Consider the following 19,479-nt stretch of genomic DNA (forward strand, 5'->3'; position numbering starts at 1 on the left):
CAAGGCTGGCTTGCTCACTTCCATCTTTTGCAACTTCCAACTGGATACACAGATTTCCCATCCAGCTGAACAACCAATGGGTTGTGCGATATACAGAAAGAAGGCGGCCCTTAAAGCTGAACTCCAGGAACTCAGCCACTTTGTAAAATGTACTGGATTATTAGCGGTCAAGTCCAACAAGCTGCATGCCACCTTGTGTACTTCTCTTTTTAACCCCTTCCGCCACCACCACCGCCTTCCAGCCCTTTAAGAGCTTCTAAATGTCAGGAGGTGAGCATTCGGGTCATGTGACCACTGTGATTGGCTGTCACATCGCAAGTATGCATTGGAAGCTTTCCGGTCCCTGGTGGGAGCAGGCGGGGCGCACGCTCTCAGAACAGAAAAGGGTTCACATAGGGCAGCATATATGTGACCTCTCAGCATTCAAACCAAAATAGCCGAGAGGCCGCATGTATGCGTACGACCTGAAGGAAGAGGTTAATATACAATTGACATTTTTACTGAGAGCCGGGAGCATAGCTTTTGCTATAATTCTAGTGCTGGACTTTCTGGCCCCAGTTCCTGCAGCTGTAGAGTCGCATGCAGACATTGTGCCCACCCCTCCCTTCCTTCTGCCCAATCACAGAGCGCTTTGTATTATGTGAACCCATATACAAATACAAAGCCTTCTGTCAATGAACAGCAGAGGGGAGGTTCTGCTATGGGTGAGAAAGCAGCATACCTCCTGTCCAAACACCAGGAGTGTAGTGATAGTTGTACTCTCGGAACTAAGTAAACCTGTCAGTTGTAAGCAAAAGAGATATGTGAGGTGTCATGCAACTCACTGGACTTAACCCATAGTGATCCAGAACATTTTACAAAGTGACTGAATTCCCAGAGTTCAGCCTTAATTGTTCAATCCTCGAATAGATATATACACTATATTGCCAAAAGTATTGTGACACCTGCCTTTACATGCACATGAACTTTCATTGCATCCCAGTCTTAGTCCGTAAGGTTCAATATTGATTTGGCCCACCCTTTGCAGCTATAACAGCTTCAACTCTTTTGGGAAGGCTGTCCATAAGGTTTAGGAGTGTGTCTATGGGAATGTTTGACCGTTTTTCCTGAAGCGCATTTATGAAGTCAGGCACTGATGTAGATGAGAAGGCCTGGCTCGCAGACTCCTCTCTAATTTATCCCAAAGGTGTTCTATCGGGTTGAGGTCAGGACTGTGCAGGACAGTCAAGTTCCTGCACCCCAAACTCGCTCATCCATGTCTCTATGGACCTTGTTTGTGCACTGGTGTGCAGTCATGTTGGAACAGGAAAGGGCCATTCCCAAAGTTAGGACCATGAAATTGTCCAAAATGTCTTGGTATGCGGGCGCCTTAAGTTCTCTTCACTGGAACTAAGGGACCAAGCCTAACCCCTGAAAAACAACCCCATACTATAATTCCCCCTCCACCAAATGATTTGGACCAGTGTACAAAGAAAGGTCCATAAAGACAAGGATGAGCGAGTTTGGGGGAACTTGAGTGGCCTGACCTCAACCGGATTGAACACCTTTGGGATGAATTTGATCGGAGACTGCGAGCCAGGCCTTCTGGTCCACATCAGTGCCTGACCTCATAAATACCCTTCTGGAAGAACGACAGTCATCCCAATACTTTTGGTAATTTAGTGTATATTAGAAATCTATTTAAAAGGCTCTTATTCTTATTCCAGGCTTTATCTTCATTGTGGGATGAAAACAATTACTTTAACAATAGTCAGCTTCTGGGTTTGACACTTTTTTCTCCAAAGGTCTTCAAATTGACCAGAGCAGTGGGTCGTTCATTATATTTGGCAACTCAGAACCGATCGTAGGAGAGTTGTGGATCAGGCAAACTGCTAACAGAGCAAGTTTCAAGTTTGCTTCCCTCTTCTATTACAATTCTTGCAATCAAGATCACTTACCTGTAGAAGGGCAATGCCAATAAATACCCCAGCCACAATGGTTAGGTTGTCTTGCAGCCATTTCTCAAACTGAGGAACGCAACCCTTGGTGTGAATGGTGGCTTGTTGGTCTAGTTCCTTAATGTAAAGAAATAAATAAAATAAAAATCACAGCATTTCAAAAGAATCTGTTCTGTAGTAATTACATATAAAAGAAGTTATAAACCTCTGAGGGTTAACATTAACTATTTGAATAGTGCTAGAGAAATGTATTATCTTAAGAACCATAAATCATAAAACACATCTGGACAGCTCTCTTGTACTCACTGGCTTTTGTCGGACATCATAGCCACACTGTGTATTGATGACGTCTTCCTAAAAGTTACAAGGAGAAGAATACATTAATGTAAATATAGAAATGTCACATGTTAACAGTTTGTGACAGTTTGCTAAAGAACCATTTTACCCATTTTTTCTTTCTTAGCTTATTTATGATTTTTAAATTGAATTTAGAACTACATTAACATTTTTTCACTGCCGGTTATAAAACGCAATTTTCTAGTATGCTTTGCTGTCAGTTAGCACACTGTCTACACAGGTAGTTCCCAGAGATGCTGCAAGAGAAGATCCCATTTATTGCCTGGCTTAAATGGTAACAGGTGCACGTTACAAGAGGAACCATAAGTAGTCAGTCAGCAGCTACAAATACTGCAGCTGCTGACTTTTAATATGTGGACACTTACCTGTCCAGTGAGCCTGCGATGTCGGCACCCCAGCCAATCTTTGGATTGGCTGTCGGGTGCAGTCGACACCATTCCTGCTAAGGGAACCCGGCAGTGAAGCCTTTCACGCTTCACAGCCGGTTCCCTACTGCGCATGCACGAATCACGCTGCGCTTTCTAATTGGTCTGGCGACGGAGGGAGGAGAAGGGGGCCGAACTTCAGAGAGGCGGCGCCGTGGCCCTGTCTCCCGGAAGTGGGGAATGGTACCTGTCAAAAACAGGTACCCTTTCCCCTCCCCCCTGAAAGGTGCCAAATATGGCACAGGAGGGGGGGGACAGATAAGTCGAAGTTCCACTTTTGAATGGAACTATGCTTTAAGACCTGGTGGGTAGGGCGAAACGCGTAAAATGAGTACAGCCTGAGGAGCGGTATTGAGGCTTTCACACACACACATCCTAACCAGGATTGGCTTAGACGAGCCGCAGTTACTTACTTCTCAGTATGGGGAACACTTGGCACCCCCATTGCTTGTCTACAACAGAGTGCTTAACTGCCCGAGCAACCAATCATCTGAATGAAAGTTCAGAAGTCATATGGACATGTATATTAGTAAGGGTCTTCGCTAAATTTTCTCTTGACCTAGCTGTTGGCTTTCTGCTACACGTAGATGATGATTTCGTATTAAATTGTCCAGAAGTACTCTGGTCATGTTACTGCACTGATGTATTTCATATATATATATATATATATATATATATATATACATACATACACACACACACACACACACACACAATTGTATGAAAAACTTTAGGAACCCCTGACAATTTCCATGACATTGTCATTTATAAATATTTGGGTGTTTGGATCAGCAATTTCATTTTGATCTATCAAATAACTAAAGGACAAAGTAATATTTCAGTAGTGAAATGAGGTTTATTGGATTAACAGAAAATGCACAATATGCATCAAAATGAAATTAGACAGGTATGCATAAATTTGGCCACCCTTTTGTTTGTCATTTTGTTGATTTGAATACCTGTAACTACTTAGTACTGATTAACTGGAACACACAATTGGTTTGGTGAGGTCATTAAGCCTTGAACTTCATAGACAGGTGCATCCAATCATGAGAAAAGGTATTTAAGGTGGCCAATTGCAAGTTGTTGTTTTCTCTGACTCTCCTCTGAAGAGTGGCAACATGGGGGGCCTCAAAACAACTCTCAAATGACCTGAAAACAAAGATTGTTCTACATTATGGTTTAGGGGAAGGCTACAAAAAGTAATCACAGAGATATAAGCTGTCAGTGTCCACTGTGAGGAACATTGTGAGGAAATGGAAGACCACAGGCACAGTTCTTCTTAAGGCCAGAAGTGGCAGGCCACATAAAATATTGGAGAGGCGAAGGATGGTGAGAACGGTCAAAAACAGCCCACGGACTACCTCCAAATACCTACAACATCAACTTGCTGCAGATGGTGTCACTGTGCATCCTTCAACAATTCAGCGCACTTTGCACAGGGAGAAGCTGTATAGGAGAGTGATGCGAAAGAAGCCTTTTCTGCACACACGCCACAAACGGAGTCGCTTGAGGTATGCAAACACACATTTGGACAAGCCAGCTTCATTTTGGAATAAGGTGCTGTGGACTGATGAAACAAAGATTGAGTTATTTGGTCATAACAAGGGGCATTATGCATGGCGGCAAAAGAACACAGCATTCCAAGAAAAACACTTGCTACCCACAGTAAAATGTGGTGGAGGTTCCATCATGCTGTGGGGCTGTGTGGACAGTGCCGGTACTGGGAATCTGGTTAAAGTTGAGGGTCGCATGGATTCCACTCAATATCAGCAGATTCTTGAGAATAATGTTGAAGAAACAGTCACAAAGTTGAAGTTACGCCGGGGCTGGATACTTCAACCAGACAACGACCTAAAGCACTGCTCAAAATCTACTCTGGCATTTATGCAGAGGAACAAGTACAATGTCCTGGAATGGCCATCCCAGGCCCCAGACCTGAATATTATTGAACATCTGTGGGGTGATTTGAATTTGTCCATGCTCAGCAACCATCAAACCTAACTGAACTGGAGATGTTTTGTAAGAAGGAATGGTCCAAAATACATTCATCCGGAATCCAGACACTCATTACAGGCTATAGGAAGCATCTAGAGGCTGTTATTTCTGCTAAAGGAGGCTCTACTAAATATTAATGTGGTTTTTCTGTTGGGGTGCCCAAATTTATGCACCTGTCTAATTTCGTTTTGATGCAAATTGTGCATTTTCTGTTAATCAATAAACCTCATTTCACTACTGAAATATTACAGTGTCCCTCAGTTTATTTGATAGATCAAAATCAAAGGCAAATAAGGGGGTAGAGACGTGATGACAGTTGCTGCTACTGTCAATTCCCGTCTAGACCCCCCAAAAAAGGGGGAAAAAGGGTGGAACTATTCCGGTACTAGGTAAGAGAGTACAGTAATGGATATACAAATGAATTAAAACATTATATAAATTCAATTTTTAATAATAGAAAAATTTTTTACAAAATACAATTACAGACAGAATAACTACATACAATCATAAAAACAAAAGGGATATACCACCCTGACTAAGCAAGTGGATCCCGCAAGATGTTGAGTAAGGAGTGTATGTAAAGCTTTTAGTCTCGACCGGTTTCGTGGTTAACACCGCTTCTTCAGGAGAAACATATCTATAACATAGTGTAAAATAGTTTTAGTCATGTGTGATGATAATCCTCAACCACATGTGGATATAATATAGTGACAGTCTTTAACTTCAAATAAGTATGATGTAATAACAGTTAATAGTGGGTCCACCACCAAAGACACCAGAAGCTGCTTACCAGAGGGATTGAACTCAAATAGGTGTACACCTAGTGAGTCAATCAAGCTTTGTGGTATAATATACCAAGGGGATCAGATGCTCTATCCAGATATGACCTCCAGATGGACCTCCGAACAAGTGTAAGGTATGGATGGACTCAGTAGATATAGGCAGTCAGCCCCAACCCCAGATGATGACTTCTAAGTCGAAACGCGTCGGAAGGATATGCTGAGACCACTGTCTTCTTTTATACAAGCGCTTGATTTTACTGCTTAACACGTGAGTGTATTTTCTTTGCTTTTTATGTATTAAAATTTCCATACGGAGTTACACTATATGCCTTCCTCTTTCTTTTAATTATGGGGCTGACTGCCTATATCTACTGAGTCCATCCATACCTTACACTTGTTCGGAGGTCCATCTGGAGGTCATATCTGGATAGAGCATCTGATCCCCTTGGTATATTATACCACAAAGCTTGATTGACTCACTAGGTGTACACCTATTTGAGTTCAATCCCTCTGGTAAGCAGCTTCTGGTGTCTTTGGTGGTGGACCCACTATTAACTGTTATTACATCATACTTATTTGAAGTTAAAGACTGTAACTATATTATATCCACATGTGGTTGAGGATTATCATCACACATGACTGAAGCTTGTCACTGACTTTTTTCTTTTTTGGACATCACACGTCCAGTTACTCTGTTTATAGACATCACATGTCATAATAGAGGACTGCTTGGAGTATTTTTGAGCACATTTCACCCTATTTGTCATTTTTGCAACTTTATCCACTGCTGTGCTGGCTGCTTTAGTTTTGTTTTTTTTTTTTTGTTTTTTTTTTTGAGACAGCGCGGTATATATTTGTTTATAACTTAAAATAGTTTTAGTACATACAAGTAAATATATTGAACCATTGCAGCAAAAATAATTACAAGGGTAACAAAAAAGCACAATACATATAGGGTAGAAATGAGGACAAGCTCACCCGCTCAGGCAGAATCCGTGGATATGCAGGACCCAATATAAATCCCCCCGTGGTGGACACAGGGGATGATAGACAGACTCTAGTGAGTAAAAATTGAATTAAAAGGATTGTGAACATCAAATTGATGATGATGTGCTGATTAATGAAGGGGTGTGCAATTCCCATAAGTATAAGGTGGACCCAGGGCGGTGGTGTGGAGGGGAAGGGACATGCGGGGAAATGGTGGAAGGGGAAGGAGAAAGAGGGACAGAGAAACCAGAATAAAAGGAAAGAGGTAAGAGGGGCAAGGGGGGACATTGGAAAGGAAGGGGGAGGGAAAGGAAAGGAGATAGAGGAAAAAGGGAGGGGGGGAGGGGCAAGGAAAAACAGGGGGAGCCAAGAAGGATATGGTAGGGAAAAGAGAGGAGGAGCAAAAAGAAGGAGAGATGAGGGGGGGAAAGAAGGGGAAAGAAGGGAAAAAGGGGGGGGGGGGACGAAGGGAGGGGAAGGGAAGGGGAGATGATTGGGGAGTGAATGGGAGAAAAGGGCCACCAAACCATCACCCATAAAGGTGCTTAGGGCTGTGACAGTTTAATTAATTATAGTAATGCACACAGACAGCAGCAAAGGCTGGCACTCACCGACTATTGATTGAATTGATATAATACGCATGAGCTGTAGTTGGTGCAGGATGCCAATTATAGGTAACGTAGGTGAACAGGATAAAGTAGAACCATATGAGGTACTACAGCCTCAGGTGACCAAGTTACAAGGCTGATGGGCACATCACATAGGGGCCAATTCAGCTAAAGGTAAACATATAGGCATCTGGGTCAACCACTATGGTCGGTATGAGAAGGTAATAATCAATAGAGGCAGAAATAAAAGAGAAGAGAAAAATGCTGCAGAGACCTGTCTAGCAACAAACAGGAACTGTTGAGGTGTAGATGAAAAATAAATAGTCAAAAACAGATGACTAGGGTAAAGATAACTGCGCCCTGTAAAGGCTGCAGAGGCGCACGTGTAAACAGTTACAGGGTTAAACACCATTAAAGCCAGGTTTCTGCACCTGGTAAGAGCGCAGAGCAATATTAACACAAGAGACAGTAGGCGTGGAACGGCGCTGATATAGAGACAGAGATACAGGTGATGTAACAGTATAGAGGAGGGTGGTGAAAGACTGACCTTCCCATAAGCGATCCATGCAGAGCTCAGCGTGGAGTGGCTGTCATGCACACATAGCAGGCCTAATGTGGCCGCTATATTGGCTCCCCAACCCAGAAGTCAGGGCGCGCCAACGTCGGCGGCCTCTTATGTCACCGGGTCTGTTTGCCCGCACTGCGCAGGTGCACCAATGCGTGCTTGTGCGCAAGCGCACGCCAGTGTCAAAGGGAATCATGTTCCCAGACGCATAGTCACAAGCAGCCTAAAAAGGCTGCCAGGGCAAGTCCGTCGTGGGGAGAGAAAAACAGGACCCTGCAGAGTACCCACACCATCTGAGGGGAGGGGGAGGTTGTCCTCGTACAGCACTAATTAAAACAAATTCAATACAAAAAGTTAAACAAAGGAACAGATAACATATACAATACAATGTGTAATGATCAAAGATTGTCACCACAGGACAAGTAATTGTCCCAACATCATTAGTGGGTATTCACAGATCAACAGACATGCTATGATGGATAAATCCTAGATTAAAGATTGATAGGCACGTACACAAGGGGGAGGAAGGGACGTTTTCCACCCTCCCCCCATCCCTTCCTTTCCCCTCCTTCCCCCCCCCCCCCCCCCAACCCCCCTACCCCCCTTTTTTTCCCCCTCCCCTCGTCCCTTCTTCCCCCTTGTGTACGTGCCTATCAATCTTTAATCTAGGATTTATCCATCATAGCATGTCTGTTGATCTGTGAATACCCACTAATGATGTTGGGACAATTACTTGTCCTGTGGTGACAATCTTTGATCATTACACATTGTATTGTATATGTTATCTGTTCCTTTGTTTAACTTTTTGTATTGAATTCGTTTTAATTAGTGCTGTACGAGGACAACCTCCCCCTCCTCTCAGACGGTGTGGGTACTCTGCGGGGTCCTGTTTTTCTCTCCCCGCGGTGGACATATGTTTGCCCTGGCAGCCTTTTTAGGCTGCTTGTGAATATGCGTCTGGGAACATGATTCCCTTTGACACTGGCGCGCGCTTGCACAGTAGCACGCATTCGTGCACCTGCGCAGTGCAGGCAAACAGACCCGGTGACGTCAGAGGCCGCCGACGTTGGCGCGCCCTGATTTCCGGGTTGGGGAGCCCATATAGCGGCCACATTAGGCCTGCTATGTGTGCATGACAGCCACTCCACGCTGATCTCTGCATGGATCGCTTATGGGAAGGTCAGTCTTTCACCACCCTCCTCTATACTGTTACATCACCTGTATCTCTGTCTCTATATCAGCGCCGTTCCGCGCCTACTGTCTCTTGTGTTAATATTGCTCTGCGCTCTTACCAGGTGCAGAGACCTGGCTTTAATGGTGTTTAACCCTGTAACTGTTTACACGTGCGCCTCTGCAGCCTTTACAGGGCGCAGTTATCTTTACCCTAGTCATCTGTTTTTGACTATTTATTTTTCATCTACACCTCAACAGTTCCTGTTTGTTGTTAGACAGGTCTCTGCAGCATTTTTCTCTTCTCTTTTATTTCTGCCTCTATTGATTATTACCTTCTCATACCGACCATAGTGGTTGACCCAGATGCCTATATGTTTACCTTTAGCTGAATTGGCCCCTATGTGATGTGCCCATCAGCCTTGTAACTTGGTCCCCTGAGGCTGTAGTACTTCATATGGTTCTACTTTATGCTGTTCACCTACGTTACCTATAATTGGCATCCTGTAGCAACTACAGCTCATGCGTATTATATCAATTCAATCAATAGTCGGTGAGTGCCAGCCTTTGCTGCTGTCTGTGCATTACTATAATTAATTAAACTGTCACAGCCCTAAGCACCTTTATGGGTGATGGTTTGGTGGCCCTTTTCCTTTTAATTAAATTTTTACTCACTAGAGTCTGTCTATCATCCCCTGTGTCCACCGCAGGGGGATTTATATTGGGTCCTGCATATCCACGGATTCCGCCTGAACGGGTGAGCTTGTCCTCATTTCTACCCTATATGTATTGTGCTTTTTTGTTACCCTTGTAATTATTTTTGCTGCAATGGTTCAATATATTTACTTGTATGTATTAAAGCTATTTTACACTATGGTATAGATATGTTTCTCCTGAAGAAGCGGTGTTAACAGCGAAACCGGTCGAGACTAAAAGCTTTACATACACTCCTTACTCAACATCTTGCGGGATCCACTTGCTTAGTCAGGGTGGTATATCCCTTTTGTTTTTATGATTGTATGTAGTTATTCTGTCTGTAATTGTATTTTGTAAAAAATTTTTCTATTATTAAAAATTGAATTTATATAATGTTTTAATTTATTTGTATATCCATTACTGTACTCTCTTACCTAGTACCGGAATAGTCCCACCCTTTTTCCCCCTTTTTTGGGGGGTCTAGACGGGAATTGACAGTAGCAGCAACTGTCATCACGTCTCTACCCCCTTATTTGCCTTTGATTATAGTATTTTGGGATGTGGGTAGGTATACCTATTACACTCTATTTTACAAATAAGGCCTTACAAGTTTTGTGATAGATCAAAATGAAATTGCTGATCCAAACACCCAAATATTTATAAATGATAATCATGGAAATTGTCAGGGGTTCCTAAACTTTTGCATACAACTATTATATATATATATATATATATATATATATATATATATATATATATATATATATACACACACACAGTATCCCACAAAAGTGCGTACACCCCTCACATCTTTGTAAATATTTTATTATATCTTTTCATGTGACAACAATAGTTACATAGTAGGTGAGGTTGAAAAAAAGACAAAATCAAGTCCAACCTATGTGTGTGATATGTCAACATTACATTGTATGTTCCTGTATGTTGCAGTCATTCAGGTGCTAATCTAATAGTTTTTTGAAACTCTCGATGCTCCCCGCTGAGACCACTGCCTGTGGAAGGGAATTCAACATCCTTGCTGCTCTAATGCCCTGTACACACGATAGGATTTTCCGATGGAAAATGTGTGATAGGACCTTGTTGTCAGAAATTCCGATCGTGTGTAGGCTCCATCACACATTTTCCATAGGAATTTCCGACACACAAAGTTTGAGAGCTTGCTATAAAATTTTCTGACAACAAAATCCGTTGTCGGAAATTACGATCGTGCGTACACAAATGCGACGTACAAAGTGCCACGCATGCTCAGAATAAATTAAGAAATGAAAGCTATTGGCTACTGCCCTGTTTATAGTCCCAACGTACGTGTTTTACGTCACCGCGCTCAGAACGATCGGATTTTCCGACAACTTTGTGTGACCGTGTGTATGCAAGACAAGTTTGAGCCAACATCCGTCGGAAAAAATCCATGGATTTTGTTGTCGGAATGTCCGATCAATGTCCGACCGTGTGTACAGGGCATTACAGTAAAGAACCCTCTACGTAGTTTAAGGTTAAACCTCTAATTTTAATGAGTGGCCACATGTCTTGTTAAACTCCCTTCTGGGAATAAATTTTATCCCTTTTGTGGGGTCACCAGTACGGTATTTATAGATTGAAATCATATCCCCTCTCAAGCGTCTCTTCTCCAGAGAGAATAAGTTCAGTGCTCGCAACCATTCCTCATAACTAATATCCTCCAGACCCTTTATTAGCTTAGTTGCCCTTCTTTGTACTCACTCCATTTCCAGTACATCCTTCCTGAGGACTGGTGCCCAGAACTGGACAGCATCCTCTAGATGCGGCCCGACCAGAGTCTTGTAGAGTGGGAGAATTACCGTTTTACCATTTTTTTTGGAGTTGATCCCCTTTTTAATGCATGCCAATATTCTGTTTGCTTTGTTAGCAGCGGCTTGTCATTGCATGCCATTGCTGAGTCTATCATCTACTAGGACCCCCAGGTCCTTTTCCATCCTAGATTCCCCCAGAGGTTCTTCCACCAGTGTATAGATTGCATTCATATTTTTGCCACCCAAATGCATTGTTTTACATTTTTCTACATTAAACCTCATTTGCCATGTAGTTGCCCACCCCATTCATTTGTTAAGATCTTTTTGCAAGGTTTCCACATCCTGCAGAGAACTTATTGCCTTGCCTAGCTTAGTATTGTCCGCAAATACAGAGATTGAACTGTTTACCCCATCCTCCAGGTCATTTATGAACAAAATAAATAGGATTGGTCCCAGCACAGAACCCTGGGGGACCCCACTACCCACCTCTATGAAGAAATTACGCTTTGCTTCAATGTAAAGTAGTGAGTGTACAGCTTGCATAACAGTGAAAATTTGCTGTCCCCTCAAAATAACAACACACAGCCATGAATGTCTAAACCGCTGGAAACAAAAGGAAGTACACCCATAAGTGAAAATGTCCAAATTGGGGCCAATTAGCCATTTTCCCTCCCCGGTGTCATGTGACTCATTAGCGTTACAAGGTCTCAGGTGTGAATGGGGAGCAGGTGTGTTAAATTTGGTGTTATCGCTGTCACTCTCTCATACTGGTCACTGGAAGTTCAACATGGCACCACATCGCAAAGAACTCTCTGAGGATCTGAAAAAAAAAATGTTGCTCTATATAAAGATTGCCTAAGCTATATGAAGATTGCCAAGACCCTGAAACTGAGCTGCAGGATAGTGGCCAAGACCATACAGCCATTTAACAGGACAGGTTCCACTAAGAAGAGGCCTCGCCATGGTTGACCAAAGAACTTGAGTGCACGTGCTCAGCATCATATCCAGAGGTCTTTGGGAAATAAATGTTTGAGTGCTGAAAGCATAGCTGCAGAGGTTGAAGGGGTGGGGGGTCAGCCTGTCAGTGCTCAGACCATACACCGCACACTGCATCAAATTGGTCTGCATGGTTGTCATCCCAGAAGGAAGCCTCTTCTAAAGATGATGCACAAGAAAGCCCGCAAACAGTTTGCTAAGGACAAGCAGACTAAGGACATGGATTACTGGAACCATGTCCTGTGGTCTGATGAGACCAAGATAAACTTATTTGTTTCAGATGGTGTCAAGCGTGTGTGGCGGCAACCAGGTGAGGAGTACAAAGACAAGTCTGTCTCACCTACAGTCAAGCACGGTGGTGGGAGTGGCATGGTCTCGGGCTGCATGAGTGCTTCCGGCACTGGGGAGCTACAGTTCATTGAGGGAACCATGAATGCCAACATGTACTGTGACATACTGAAGCAGACCATGATCCCCTCTCCTCGCAGACTGGATCGCAGGGCAGTATTCCAACATGATACCAAACACATCTCCAAGACGACCACTGCATTGGCTAAGCATGTTTCCAGACCTAAACCCTATTGAGCATATGTGGGGCATCCTCAAATGGAAGGTGGAGGAGCGCAAGGTCTCTAACATCCACCAGCTCTGTGATGTCATCATGGAGAAGGGGAAGAGGACTCCAGTGGCAACCTGTGAAGCTCTGGTGAACTCCATGCCCAAGAGGGATAAGACAGTGCTGTAAAATAATGGTGACCACACAAAATATTGACACTTTGGACATTTTCACTTAGGGGTGTACTCACTTTTGGTGCCAGCGGTTTGGACATTAATGGATGTCTGTTGAGTTATTTTGAGGGGACCGCAAATTTACACTGTTATACAAGCTGTACACTCACTGCTTTACATTGTAGCAAAGTGCCATTTCTTTAGTGTTGTCACATGAAAAGATATAATAAAATATTTACAAAAATGTGAGGGGTGTACTCACTTTTGTGAAATACTGTATATATACAGAGGCGGGTAAAATAAGTATTCAACAAGTCACCATTTTGCTATGTAAATATATTTCAAAATTTGCCATTGACACAAAATTGTTACAACATGTCAGTAATAGCCCATGCAATCCATACATACAAAGAAGGCAAAACAAATATGTTCAGAAATTAAGTTATGTGTAATAAAATGGAATGACACAGGGAAAAAGTATTGAACACATGAAGAAAGGGAGCTGCAAAAAGGCATGGAAAACCAAGATACCAGCGGAACTCTATCAGTGACTAGAAAGCAATCCTGCCCCTTGTCAGAGCAAATTATTATCAGTTGGTCCAGTCTCAAATGATGGCCTATAAAAAGGTGTCTCATTAGCAAGGTGTCATACATGAAACATCTCATGATGGGTAAAAGCAAAGAGCTCTCTCAAGACCTCCGCAACCTTATTGCTGCAAAACATACTGATGGCATTGGTTACAGAATTTCTAAACTTCTGAATTTTCCAGTGAGCACTGTTGGGGCCATAATCTGAAAGTGTAAAGAACATAATTTCAACATAAACCAGCCACGACCAGGTACTCCTCGCAAGATTTCTGAAAGAGGAGTGAAAAGAATTATCAGAAGAATTGTCCAACAGACAAGGACTGTCACAGAATCCCGTCACACTCTACTTGAGTGCTTCCGTCAGTACACCGCTTTCTCCAGTCTGGACCTTCAGATATCAGATATTACAGCCACATGTCGTAACCAAGAACCAGACGAGACTAGCTCAGTTACCAATTGGAACATGGAATGTTTATTTGAACAAACTCACACCAAATATAGCACAGGAGAACATCCCCCCCCCCTTCTGATCATATTACCCTAACAATACAAACTGTAACCAAAAACATAATTACAACAACTGACATACTATAAACATTACCTTAATTGGTTACCTGGATGACTAGACTATCCGGCCCCTACAACAGTGAATACAAAGGACACATTATCATAAGTATAAACACATCCCACAAGGGTTTGCTAGGAGAGACAAAAGGTGTTCCAATTAGAACAATTAACAGTGCAAACAGTGATCTCCCCCCTCCTCAGCCTAGTAGGCAACAGACTATAGCAGGAGACCTCAGTAGCAGATTGTTCAGCTCCTACATTGAAGTACATGAAACTGAGGCCAATGGGCCCAGCTATTTCAATTAACATGTATAGTTCAGAATCAAACAAACCAGGAATAGTCTTTATATATTTCCTGGAAGATATTGTGGATAAATATTACTGTCCCATCTGAAGTAATCCAAACCACGTTCTCAGTGTCCATTAATGTATGGTCCATCATTGGAGAATGATCTGCTCTCTCCCTGGACCCTAGTCAGTGGGTAAGAGGCTTGCTCCTAGTCCTCTCCAGAAGCCCCTATCTTGGTTAGGTCTGTCACATGGACCACATGTGGAGAGCTTCGGACAGACCTGTATATAGCAGGTGCAATTGTTTAAAAGAAAACAATAAGTATGCACACTCACCACGAAAAACTCCATTGCTGAAGAAAAGGCATGTTGAAGTTCATTTAAAGTTTGCTGCACAACATTTAAACAAGCCTGTGAAATACTGGGAGAATATAGTCTGGTCAGATGAGACCAAAATGTAACTTGTTGGATGCCATAATGCATACCATATTTGGAGGTCAAATGGCACTGCACATCACCCCAAAAACACCCCCATACCAACAGTGAAGTTTGGAGGTGGGAACATCATGGTGTGGGGCTGCTTTTCAGCATACGGTAATGGCAAACTTCATGTTACTGAAGGAAGGTTAAATGGAAAAATGTAACAAGATATTCTTGCTGCCATCTACCAGAATGATGATGAAGGTGAAACGAGGGTGGACATTTCAGCAAGTCAATGATCCCAAACACATAGTCAGGGAAACTTTCAATTGCTTTCAAAGAAAGAAAATAAAGCTGCTAGAATGGCCTAGCCAAATCAGATAACTTGAATCCAATAGAAAATCTTGGGAAAGAACTAAAGATCAGAAGTCATAGAAGAGGCCCACAGAACCTTCAAGATTTGAAGACTATTTGTGTGGAAGAATGGGCCAAAATCACACCTGACCAATGCATGCGACTAGTTTCTCCATACAGGATGCATCTTGAAGCGGTAAATACAACAAAGAATTTTGTATGAAATATTAAATAAATTTCATTTAACATGTTCAATACTTTTTCCCAGTGTCATTCCATTTTATTACACATAACTTGATTTCTGAATGTATTTGTTTTGGTTTCTTTGTATGTATGGATTGCATGGGTTGTTACCGACATGTGGTGAAAATTTCATGTCAGTAGCGCCTTTAGAAATATATTTACCCAGAAAAATTGTGACGCGTTCAATACTTATTTTATCTGCTGTAATGTTGTTTTTTGGGGTTTTGTTTTTTGGGGGGCTGTCAAAAAATGTATTGAATTTTAACTTTGTTTTTAATAGAAAGAAATGGCATGGTCCCCAAGCATGTGGGTAACGAGCATGGCAAAATAAGAACATTAATCCTCCAAGGAATTTTCTGTATTTTTTACATGGGGTCAGCACTGTGAACAGCTCAAAACACGTTTTTTGAACCGTGTTGAATGGTAATCTTTATGAAGCCACAACATTTTTTAGCAATTTTTTCAGCTACGCACAATAAAATGACACCTTTCATTGTTAAAGGCTTTGTAAAATGTATTATACAAGGAAATAAAAGCCAAAAACATCTGAACTGAAAAAAAATAATGGTTATCGGTAAGAGCATCGCAGTTACAATTGCTTTTTTAAATCACGTAATACCAGCAAAATTATAATTCCATCACCCTTCCAAGCAAAAGAAACTGTGCCAGAAAATGAGTGTGTAGCTTCAGTACTGCCAGGAAATCCATCTATGAAATAAAATGTTACCCACATTTCCAGGCTTCAATATTACATGACTTGGGCATTGTAGATGAGAAACAGAGCAGATTTTGTGTGCTGTAAAGGAGCAACATCACTGTGCATTCTCCAGCTCTAACATAAGTATAGCGCCATGCAGAATTTGTCCTCTGTCATGTAACTCCCGGGTGATGAGACAGGAGGGCCAGGAATGAACTGCTGAGTGACAGGCTTCTATGACTTAAGAAAGCTGACTTGGGTTCATTTGGTCATATGAAATGGGAGCATGGAAAGCTCAAAGGCACACATCTTACATCAGGTGAATTCAGATAAGTGGCAGGGGAAATGGAGCAGAAGAAAAATAACTTACAGCGGGATCTTTAGTGCAGCAGGAGAATGGTACTCCACATCGCTCACGACTAGCGTTGGCATCCGTGCAGTTAAAGTAAATATTTAGATTCCAGTCGTCAGCTCCAAATGCACCACAACACTGCCACTGTGGAATACAGATACAGAATGATCACATATGTAGAACCGCAATGGAAAATAGTAATACAACAAATAGGCAACAGGATTCCAGCAAATATTAGTGAAAGGGAGGGGTCCTACAATTTTCTGGTGTTTACCAAATTTCTATAAGAAACCTGGATCTCAATCCCTCAATCCCAATTCTTCAGATACAGTCCCTCTTGAAGCAAGGGTGAATTTGTTTGAACCTTTTAATGTACACTAACAGTCAAAAGTTTTAGAACTCCCCTATTTTATTGAAACTTCTGCAGTTTAATGTTTCACTGTACCATGAAAAAAAAAGTATAGAACAAATAAGTAAGGCAACACCTGTGTATGCATCGTACACTAGCACATTATGAAATACTTACCTTCGAACGAAACCTTCTAGTGACGCGCTGTCACCGCTGACAGCCTTTCTTCTGGGTTTGCGTGCTCTGGCTATGCGATTGGCTGGAGCAGTGTTGGACGAGGGACACCCCTCAGTTCCGGCAAGGTATGCCAGACCTTCAGAGCACATGCGCCGGTGAAGTAACTGGCTACATCAAGGGTGAATATCCCCTAAACGGGCAGATAATCATTTTACCTAGAGGTAAGCATTATAGGCTTACCTCTAGGTAAAAATCACCAAGTGGGCTTTACTACCGCTTTAACAAAATGTAATCTAAATTTTTGTCTCATCAAAGTAGCCACCTTTTGCAGATATAACAGTTGAACACACTGGCGGCATTCTTTCTACAATGGAAATCTAATATTGTTCAGAAAGTTCTTCCAAGTATTGTTGCAGAAGTTTGCACAAATGTGTTGTACTTGTAGGTTGCTTTGCTTCCACCTTTCTCCCTTTGGCCCACCCCCCTCTCACTCATCACTGGCCTATATTGACAGCAGCTGGAGCCAATGGCTCCTGCAGCCTCAGCAAAGCCTGTGAGACCAGGAAGTGAGGAGAGAGAGCCACTGCTGACGGGCACATTGCTTTAGGCTTTAAAACCACCTTATTTGCTTTTATCTCGCCATTTTGATAGCAATTTTTTTACTTCCTTGCTTGTAATAATCAACAAAAGTTGGGACACCTTAGGAATTGTTAGCTTAAACTTTTATACTTTCACTTAAATTGCTGCAGAACAACTGTGAGTTGTTAACCTACTACTTCTTCCCCCCGAAAATGCCCTTTTGTAGAACTCCTAAATGCACATTATTTTTCAGTTTTTGTTAGCCTAAAGTTTTTTTTTTTTTTTTTTTACCCACTAGCAGTTTACCCCTTACCTTTGTACAATTTAAGGTTATTCACTCGACTTGAACTGTTTAAGTAAAAATAAAAATAAATAAATTTAAAAAAAGTAGTATATTACCTTTTACCTTAAAAAATACCTTAAAAAATACTATTTTAGTTTAAGAAAAAAACAGAAGCTTTACCTCCATATACTGCTCAAGAGGTTAAGATTACCCATAGTGTAACAATGCGATGGCACAGTGGGCCAAGCACATGCTATCTGCAGAATGAGGTCGAAGGGCAACAATGGCATTTAAAAACGATGTAGGCTCAATTTAAGGTAATTATTATCAGTTTAGGCACCTCTTTCACTATACCAAAAATGTAAATCATATACTGAATGGTTTGCATGTTAGAAAAGCAACTTTTTCCACTGTGGCACTCCCACAAAGATATCAGTGGGCAAATTTGGGAGGTACAAACATTCCAAATTATCCCTTAAATGCCCCAAAATTCAAAATGGATCTAAACTCAAGAACATACAGTATCTCACAAAAGTGAGTACACCCCAGGGGCGGACTACTGACCATTCGGGCACTGCCCGAGGGCCCGGGGCCCCCATCAGGGCGGCCAGCCTCAGTAAAACCAGGGACAGTATAAAAAAAGCTCTGTGCTTTTTTACATCTGTCCCTGAAATGTCCGACACCGACATGCTTTTGATGTGAAAATCCCGAGGCTATTATCTGCTCCACCTCTGCACTGCCCCCTCAGCCTTCCACAACGTGGCTTATTTGGCGCAAGAGCAGGAGATGCCGACTGCTGGAGGAGAGGAGAGGGAGGCGGAGACACCGCCTGCAGTGTGGGACGGACTGCTGCCTGATAAGGTAAGCTGGCTGAGCTGTACAAAATGGATTCTTGTCAGTGGCTTACCCTGGTGAGCAGAGAGGGAGGGGGACAATGTGTTTCCTCTAGCAGGGCTCCTCCTGTCTCTGAAGCAGATACATTTTGTGTGTGAGAAGTGCAATGCTACTGGAGGTAGGACGTGTTCTGAATGTCCCCCCCAATCTCTACTACACCTCCCTACTCATCACCTGCCCACCAATACACAGGCACAGTCCCCTCCTCTCCTGTATTACCACCTAACGTGTCAGTGAGCTGCTGGGGCACTACAAGTACCAGCATGCCAGGAGATGGGGGCAGCAGTGGGTTCAATCAGGCTGATTTTTGGGTGAAAAGTGCTGGTGTGTGTATACTGTGTGTGTGTGTGTGTGTGTATACTGTATGTGTGTGTATACTGATTGTTTACTGTGTGTGTATATACTGTATGCATATTGTGTGTATATACTGTATATATACTGTTTGTGTGTGTGTATATACTGTATGTATACTGTGTGACTGTGTGTGGGTATACTGTATGTATACTGTGTGTGTATGTATGTATACTTTATGTGTGTGTGTGTATATACTGTATGTATAGTGTGTGTGTGTGTATATATATATATATATATATATATATATATATATATATATATATACTGTGTGTGTGTATGGTATGTATACTGTGTGTA

General features: G+C 42.2%; 1 protein-coding gene across 1 annotated transcript in view; it reads right to left on the reverse strand.

Annotated features, from left to right (window-relative positions):
• TSPAN5 (tetraspanin 5) overlaps window positions 1–19,479 on the reverse strand; it is a 198,890-nt gene that overhangs the window by 8,927 nt on the left and 170,484 nt on the right. Inside the window, exons 6-8 of the mRNA XM_073601239.1 lie at window positions 16,565–16,690; window positions 2,244–2,291; window positions 1,938–2,054 (exon numbers count right to left, since the gene is read on the reverse strand). Of these exons, the coding sequence (XP_073457340.1) occupies window positions 1,938–2,054; window positions 2,244–2,291; window positions 16,565–16,690 (291 nt within the window). The remainder of the gene's footprint in view (window positions 1–1,937; window positions 2,055–2,243; window positions 2,292–16,564; window positions 16,691–19,479) is intronic.

Source organism: Aquarana catesbeiana, linkage group LG01 (genome assembly GCF_042186555.1).
Source record: "Aquarana catesbeiana isolate 2022-GZ linkage group LG01, ASM4218655v1, whole genome shotgun sequence".
Taxonomy (NCBI): Eukaryota; Metazoa; Chordata; class Amphibia; order Anura; family Ranidae; genus Aquarana; species Aquarana catesbeiana.